The sequence below is a fragment of the Triticum aestivum genome, chromosome 7D (genome assembly GCF_018294505.1).
Source record: "Triticum aestivum cultivar Chinese Spring chromosome 7D, IWGSC CS RefSeq v2.1, whole genome shotgun sequence".
Classification (NCBI taxonomy): domain Eukaryota; kingdom Viridiplantae; phylum Streptophyta; class Magnoliopsida; order Poales; family Poaceae; genus Triticum; species Triticum aestivum.
In genome coordinates this window covers 636285842-636295000 of record NC_057814.1, presented here as the reverse complement: position 1 = coordinate 636295000, position 9159 = coordinate 636285842, and the positions used below count along the sequence as shown (strand labels likewise).

The window sequence follows — 9159 nt, the reverse complement described above, 5'->3', positions numbered from 1 at the left end:
ACCTTCGAACTTGTCTTCTCTGTTTGATGAATGTGGGTGTAAATGAAAGTGCAGGATTCGTTGGATTAGTTTACAGTTCACTGAATCACAGTCTACTGGAACTTCCAGTAGATCCAGTTGGTTATGCTGAATCTATATGCATGAATCTGTATTAATTATGCCTGAATCTGTAGCTAGTGTTTGAAGATGACACTGCAAAATGCAACAGCCAGATACTCTTAGAGCCAGGCTAATCTAGAGTGATCTGGTATGTTAATCTAATGGAACTTCCTAGTGACTGTGCAGTTTGTTGTTTCATGAGATTAGCAGTTTGAGTGGAAGCGTAATTATCTCTGGTATGTTCATCTATCTGATCTTAGCAATTTTAGATGATACGAGTGCTTGTTGGCAACATAATTTTTTTGCTCTGTTTTGTTAAACTTTTTTCTAAAAATCTCAGTCCTGAAACATGTTTCATGCAACATTGGAACAACTTGCTTTTTTGTTCACCAACTGCTTACCACACCTTGAGCAGATTGCATATATCACTACTGGAATCGCCCTATACGCCGAGTGCCACAGACACTCGGCAAAGGGCCAATAACCGCCATGAACACCTTTGCCGAGAATTGCACTTGGCAAAGGCCACCCGGCGTACGCCTCTCCGCCAAACATGAATTTGCCGAGAGCCAGGACACGTGCACTCGGCAAAGAGTTTGTCGAGAGCCAAACAACACCACTCGGCTAAAGTGACTTCACGTCGGCTGGTTCCGTCAGCTCTTTGCCGAGTGTGGCGCTCGGCAAAACTGCCACAACCAACTGCCAGCGCATGCCAGTTTGCCGAGAGCCGCACTCGGTAAAGATCCGTTCACAGACCACTTTCTACTACTTTCCCCTCGGATCCCTGCCACAAAAATACATATACAATACACAAACATGCAATTCAAGTCTCAGTGTCTAACAAGAAACTCAGATAACCATTATATAAACTAGTTCATTAGAACTTTATTTGAAATCACAAGGTAGCTCTTTAGTACAACTACCTACTTACTAAACAGTAAAGTGGTCAATGCATGTCTACATGCGACCACATGATAAAAACAACACCACAATTATCACAAACTGAAGAAGAATTATCAAGTTCTTCCATCCACTGAACCCGATAAGCTGTTTCTGGCTAGCACATCCACTTAAGGATGGCACCCGCCGGGTTTGGGTACGGGTGGAGGCACACCATACCCTTACCCGTAGTCCCAAACCTTACCTATCACCTGTACCCAAACCCATCGATGGGTAAAATTTCTCCCCATACGCGTCACCGTCAGGGTAAATGGGTACCCGTGGGTCAAATTACCCATATTTGCAACACATCAATTTAAGCATTACATAGTAATAAACAACAATTTAGAATAATAATTTATAGACAATGACACATAAACAGGAGCACATTCTAATGAACAACAGCACTTATATTTGTAAGCAGCAACTATTATTGGTACACACCAACACATTAAAGTAGCTGGCTGCTATGAGCCTGCAAGGTAACCCTTGACGTCAATCACACTGATATCTAACCATATAAGGAACGAGGCAATTCTGGACATCAATCACCTAGATATGTATCACGTATGGTATTGTGGATGTGGGCTCATGGCTTTGTTCGTGGGCTAGCTGCGGGATTTATGTACATAATATAATACATTTAGGACGCTGATAACGTCCACACGTGTGATGAAAGCGACACCCGCCCACACGCCTTATAACACACAGACTATGCCACGTCACCGTATGCATGTGGGAATCTTTTTGGATTTCCAGTTTTTAAAATGTTTATCTCGTAAAAAAATCCGATTGAAGATCTGTTTTCACCATTAAACCCATCGCGACGAGATCTTTGAAACTAGATCTCATATCAATATGTTTCGACGACTTTTTTTGGGTTAAAAGTTGCCATATCTATTGCACATGAATTGCCATGGTGTTTACACTTAAGTTGCCATGATATGTTTCAGCTATTTTCTTCTAAATTTAAAAGTAAATTTTGACATATTATAAAACGGGGAATAAAGAAACTAGACTTGCCATGAACCATAAACTAAAATTGCCATGATACATGCACTTAAAATTGCCATGGTTCATACAAAAAATAATTTTCATGGTCAAAGTACTGGAATTGCCATGGTCAAAATACTAAATTTGGCATGCTCTATAAACTAAAATTGCCACATGACAACTTTAATGTAAACACTATGCCAACTACAGTGTAAACATCATGACAACTTTTGGCCTATTTTTTTCATCGAAACATATCAACATGGGATCTAGTTTTGAAGATCTCGTCGAGACGGATTTAATGGTGAAAACGGATTTTTAATTGGATTTTTTAATTAGAAGATAAAACATTTATAAGCCGAAAACCAAATAGATTCCTGTTGATGTCATCTATTTTGACGTGGCAAAATGAATGGTAATTGAGGCATTTGGGCCATGTTGCTTTGTGCCACACGTGTGGGCGTTAACATTTGCATACATTTAATATGTGGATAAATAATATTTTATGCATATTTATTAGATTATATGCAGGTACATGGGTACACGGTATGGGTTTAAACCATACTCGTACCCACTATACCCAATGGGTTTTAAGATTTCTTATTTATGTACCCATGGGCATATTTTTGACTCATACCCTTACCCTAATAGGGTTTTTACCCGCCGGGTACATGGGTAATAGGTACCCATTGCCATCCAGACATCCACTGAACCCACTAATTCAGATTTTCTCTTCAGCTTAAGCACATACTGATTGTAATGATACTCTGCCTTCTATTTGCTATTGAACGAGTCGTGGGAGCTGCCTTCGCAGCGAAGCACTTGTTCATTGCATTCAGACCATGAATTTTAGACTCCTGGACATCTACCTCTGTACACCGCATACCACTTCATCTACAAAGATAGAGAAAAAAAGGCAGAGAAGGAATGCAAGGTTAAAAATATCACATCATACATAATCCACGTAAGCGTTCATCACTCATACAATCAAAAGCATCGCAATCTAAGTCCATATCAGCACCTACATGACTATATCACTAAATCAATGTCAAACTATCTAGGTGGACTACTCGGAGGTGTAGTCAGTGAAACCGGTGATCGTGGAGTCAGAGCACATCGGGGCATCCCCACGGTGGAGGACCAAGCATCGTCGGGAATGTACGTCGGTGGACTCAATGGCATTGAGTCGTCACACTCCTTACGTGGTGGGGCCTTCTTCTCCTTAGGGATCTCACCATTGCTAATCTCGGATTAAGGAATTCTCTGCGGCATAAGCTTCTCGGCCTGGCTGCTGTTCAGAGGATCAGGATGCGTCAGCGTTCGAGGCTTTAATGGTTGAAAGCTGGGGAAGCTAACTCCAAGTTGTTTCACATCAAGGCTAATGGCCACAGGCCCTGGAATTTCATTCATGTTCTTGTTTCTGACCAAGGGCACCTAATTTTGCAAGCTGACAAACAAGCTGAACTGCTGGAACACTTCTCTTCTACCCTGGGTACTTCATCTGCGAGGCGCTCCTCTCTAAACTGGGACATGCTCTACCTCCAATCGCATGATCTGCCATCCATGGATGTACCGTTCACTGCCGAGGAGGTCAAGGCTGCAGTTTGGGCTCTCCCAGCCCGAAAAGCTCCAGGTCCGTATGGGTTCATAGCGAGTTTCTTCAGACATTGTTGGTCCACTCTGCAGCCTGACATTGTTGCCGCTCTGAATCAATTCTTGGACTTAAGTGGGAAGCGCTGGAACCTTCTCAACTCTGCATTCATTACTCTCATTCCCAAGGCAGATGATGCTCTCAGAGCCATGGACTTCCGTCCCATCAGTTTGATGCATTCAATCACGAAGATCCTGTGCAATCTGTTGTCCATTCGCCTCGCACCGTTCCTGCCACTGATCGTTCCATACTCTCAGAGCACTTTTATTCTCGCAGCATTCAGGACAATTTTCTATATGTCCGGAATGCGGTCAATCAGTTGCACCAAAAGAAGGAGGCTGCCCTGTTACTCAAGCTTGACATTGCAGGCGCATTCGACTCGGTCTCTTGGGGATCTATGCTTGAACTGATGCAGCGACTGGGCTTTGGTCAGAAATGGCGCAACATTATCTCCCTGCTTTGGAGCTCATCTTCTTCTCGGGTCATGGCTAATGGTGATCTAGGGCAGAGATTCCAACACCGTCGTGGGCTTAGGCAGGGAGACCCCTCTCTCCAATGCTTTTCACCATTGCTATTAATTCTCTGCATTGGTTGTTTGAGAAGACTTGCACTGCAGGTGCCCTCTCTTCCATGCAGCTCCCCCTTCCCAGCGCAGGGTCAGTCGGCTTGCACTGCAGGTGCCCTCTCTTCCATGCAGCTCCCCCTTCCCAGCGCAGGGTCAGTCTGTATGCCAATGACGCTGCCCTCTTCGTCTCATCAACGGCTTCTGATACCAAAGTCACCAGGGAGATTCTACACTGTTTTGGAAGAGCTTCTGGCCTCACAGCTAACTCGGGGAAAAGCGGTGTCTTCCCCATTGCTTGTGATCAGGAGGATCTGCAAGTTCTCCTTCAGCACTTTCCAATCCCTGTATGCAATTCCCGTGCAACTGTGCAAGTGTCTAGGTTTGCTGTTCAACTATAAGAAAATTACCAGAGCTGATCTGCAACACACCCTTGATAAGATGGCCTTGTGTCTGCAGCGTTGGAAGGGCAGGCTCATATCTAAAGATGCTCGTCTTTGGTTGGTTAACTCTGTCCTTTCAGCTATTCCTGCACATCTTATATCTGTATTTTGGCTGGACCTTTGGGCTTCCAAGCAAGTTGACAAGCTGCGGCGCAACTTCCTGTGGAGACCCAAACTAGATGCGGATGGTGGCTTGGCCCTGTGAACTGGGCAACGATCTGTCGGCCTAAGAATCTAGGAGGTCTTGAGGTTTTGGGTTTGAGACGTTTTGGGCGCGCTCTTCACCTCAGATGGAAATGGCTGGAGTGGATGGATGATGATAGGCCTTGGAGGGGTTCCCATACCCCTTGTGGTGCCGATGATGTTGCTTGCTTCCATGCTGCGATCACCATTCACCTGGGCAACGGCCGGAAGACCTCATTTTGGCACGATCGTTGGTTATTTGGCCAATCTCCAGCTAGCATGGCTCCGGACCTCCTGCCGGTCTGTACAAGGAAGAACATCTCGGTTCAACGCGCATTCAGCCATCAAACATGGATGTCTGGGCTTCATCGCATATCCAATACTACTCAATTGCGTCAGTTCACCCTCCTGTGGCATTTACTGCAACAGACTGAGCTGCGGCATGATATTGAGGATTCCATCAGTTGGAACTGCTCTGATTCCGGTACTTACTCTGCTCGCTCTGCTTACCTGGTGCAATTCCATGGCTCCTACTCCACCTGCAATTTCTCAAAACTGTGGAAGGCCAAGGTCGAGGTTAAGTGCGGGTTCTTCATGTTGCTCTGGATTTGTGGCCGTACTCTCACCAACGATAACCTTGCTGTCAGGGGTTTGGACCATAACCAATACTGCAACGTGTGCAACCAAACGGAGGAGACTCCCCTGCATCTGATCTTCAAGTGCACCTTCGCGCAAGAAGTGTGGCTGCCCTATTCTTGCCTCCAATGCCGCCACTGCTCCCTCTGTTTCTTCCTGGTGGAATGAGCTCACATGCCCTTTTACCTGACCAGCGCATCATCATCACGATATACACCTGCTGGAACCTGTGGAAGGAACGCAACATGCGTGTGCTCAATTATTCTTACATGCTTGCTCCTGCAGTTCTTAATCTCATTAAGCAAGATCTCGTTCATCTCCAACCGACTACTTCTGCTCTTTGGCTCCCGGACCGTGAGAACGAACCTCCACCCAAGCCGGATTAATAACTTAATATCTGCACTTAGTCCAGTCCTGGATGCGTTCGGGCAGCCTTAGGCAACTCGCCTTGTAATGTTTCCACGCATGACTTTCTCCTCTTAATATATATATAGGCAGTCATCTGCCAGTTCCTCAACAACAAAAAGTCACTACATCATTACCAATCGAAAATAACCAGTATGTTCGTGCACTAATAACAACGAATCTCGCAAGAAAAAGAGACATGATGATGAGACGAGACTGTCCTGACCAGTTAGTTCGTAGCTGTGAGAGTTTGTTTCCCATGATGTGATCCTAGCTGTCAAACTGGATGAAACACCTCAGGTCTTCACAAGGCAGTGCCTTGGCATCTTTCCTCCCAAGCTCGGTCAGTATGGGACGCTTGCCAACCAGGTCCCACAGTCAGCAAGGGCACTCGGAATCTGGATTAGAACCCTACTTCGGGATATTGGCCCCAAACACAATTGTACTATTAATCTCTTTGTTGGGCACCGGAGGTCTAGCATCAGTCGCGCCACCTGTTCCACACTTCTTTCCCTTGGCTGCATCAACCGCAATGATTCTGACCCCAAACGAATTGAGCTGCTGCATCTCTTGGAATAAGAATAACTCCAGGCTTCAGTACCCTTGTCACAGACAGTGCCATTCCTGGGTTGATAGTTCTTAACAACATATAACATCACAAGTAGCTGTCAACTGAAAAGAACCCAGTGAAAACACCAACTCTAACAAAAAGAAAGTTCTGCAAATAATCAAGGCATTTGGAAGGTCATGTGAATATATGTAGACGAAGTATGTTTGAGTATATGAAACTGATACTAGGAAATTAGTTTTGGTTCCTTGCTATTGCAGGTTGTTTATGCCACTAAATTTTTATATACTGAAATTGCAATGCAATATAGGGCATTGCAGCACTGGAAACTAACATGTGATAATTACTAAGAATTATTTTGAAGTTACTAACTACTATGATTGTCATCAGACATTAAATACTTGTGTGCTGTTCTACTGAATACATGACCTGCAAATGGTTACAAGATGTGATAGGAGTAATCAGATATAACCCCATCACTTGAAGTAAGGTTATTGACAAAGTTAATAGCAGTTAAAACCACATTCATTTCAATTGGAGAAGGCCGAGGCCAAAGTTCTCCAGAACACCAACACCAGTTTCAGGAAGAAGCACAAAAGATGGCAAAAACAGAAGTACAGCGGGAAAAAAAAATATGTTTGGGGTTATTTATTTTTGCATAATCCACAATCTGACATCGTTCACGGTGTTTCAGCTATGATTAACAGCTTTGTCTACATATCCAGGAAATAAGCCCTAAATTAGTCAACATGAGTGCAGTCTGTTGGCGCAGAGCCCTAGCTTGCTCTTTGCGCCGGTGCCCAGCTCCCTCTCGCTCTCTTTCTCTCTCGCACGAATGAAGGTAGAAGAAAGAGGAGACACAGGACACGGTGGTGTTTTTCTGGCGCACATACGCCTGCCGCACGAACAGCTTCTTCCTCGAGCACGAACTCAAACCCACACCCACATACGAGCAGTACAACGGAGGGCCTTTTATACCCAGGTGCACACACCATCCGGCCACCACACCGGCCACTAACTCCACGCACGCACACACGCCGGCCACTAACCAGCTAACCCATGCACACGCATGCACTAACTAACCATGACTCTACCTTACCTGGACTAACCAGATCACAACGAAACTAGCAAACCATGCACGCGAGTGACTCGGTCTCCAGTGAATGTGAGCCGCTGCTCACGCGAGACCTGGGCCTCCACACCTCGCTCTGCAACACACACAAACCCGGCTAACTGACCACAGCTATGGACGCGGCCACGCACCGGCGTCTGTACTCGACCTACACGCACACACATGTTGGTCACCACCGTGGCGTGGCTTATTCCTAACACAGTCATGGCTTGGGATTCTCCCTGTTGAGCTCCCTCCTGGGCCTCTGCGGCGCATTCTTGGGGTTGGTGAACCATGTCGTGTAGAGGAATTGTTTGTGAGGTCCGTCATGGTCGCAGATGAGCCTGAGCTTCTGCTTCTCCCTCATCCACCGCAGCATGATCTTCATCTGCCTCTTGCTTGTCAAACCCCTCAGCCCTACGTCCTGAAGAAAATCAACACACGTTCTAAATGACAAGGAATCCAAAATGACGTTGCAAGAACAGAGAAGACACTGTCCGTCCAGCCAAGTTGCCAGAAAGACATTCCGTCGAACAGGTTGCGTGCGGAGATGAATCTTGCACAAGTTTCAGCAGCAGCAGTACCTTGACGTGCTCCCAAACATCGGAGATGGTGAGGGGGCCGTGCTCCTTGACGACATCGAAGATGGTGCGGGTGATGGACTGCGCCTGCTCCGGCGCCGTCGTGAGCTCGATCGGCGCCATCTTGGGCTTCCCCTTCTTCGCCGCCCACCGCGCCGCCGTCGCAAACATCTCGGCGCCCACACCCGCGTTTGCTTCGAGACTCGAGAGGGGCCTCCGCGAGTTCACCCACGCCGCGCCACAAGGCGTGAGAAGACAAGAACAGCTCGCCTCGGCAAATCGAAGTATTCTGAAGGTACTGTGAGTGTCAGCAATGATGTTTTGCGGAATGCATGGACCGAACCCAGGGAGGTGGCGGGAGAAGAGAGAGGACGCACCCACAGACGAGAGGAGTCGCCGTCGCCGCCGCCGGTTCCTAGGCCCCGTCGCCGCTGCCGCCGCCGGGAGGGTGAGGAGGTCGCGCCGGGAGGGTGAGGAGGTCGCGTGCCGATCCAAGATTTTTTAGGCAAGCGTACACATCAGTAACGGTGAGGGCCCATGGCGCGAGATGGGGCCTCGCAGCGAGGGAGTGCACGTCTGTTTTTCTTTTTTCCTTTCTCCTCATTTCATCTTTTGTTTGTCAGTTTATTATTAATTTATAATTAAAAATCAAAAATATTTTTTTTCAATTTCTAAAACAATCATGTGTATTTAAGAAAGTTCATAATTCGAAAAATATCACTGACTTTCAAAAAATGTTACTGAATTAAAAGAATATTCAAAATTTCAAACAATATTCATGACTTCAAAAATTGCTCGTCGATTATAAAAACTGTTTCAGAATATACAACATATTCTTGAATTCCTCATTAATTCAATAAAAACAACAAAGTTACAAATTGTTCATGGATTTGAAATAATGTTTTTGAATTCATGTTCACAATTGCAAAAATTCTTCGTGAATTTAAAAGATGCCCATGAATTCAAAGAATGTTCGCGAATTCAAACA

The 9159-nt window shown here is 45.8% G+C and overlaps 1 protein-coding gene across 1 annotated transcript; it reads right to left on the bottom strand.

Annotated features, from left to right (window-relative positions):
* Positions 1-7176: 7176 nt before the first annotated feature.
* Positions 7177-8682, bottom strand: LOC123165778 (uncharacterized). Its single transcript, XM_044583510.1, has 3 exons — positions 8549-8682; positions 8175-8460; positions 7177-8014 (listed from the first exon to the last, which is right to left on the bottom strand). The coding sequence occupies exons 2-3, from the start codon at positions 8340-8342 to the stop codon at positions 7814-7816; spliced, it is 369 nt and encodes a 122-aa protein (XP_044439445.1). The 5' UTR covers positions 8343-8460; positions 8549-8682; the 3' UTR covers positions 7177-7813.
* Between the last annotated feature and the right edge of the window lie 477 nt (positions 8683-9159).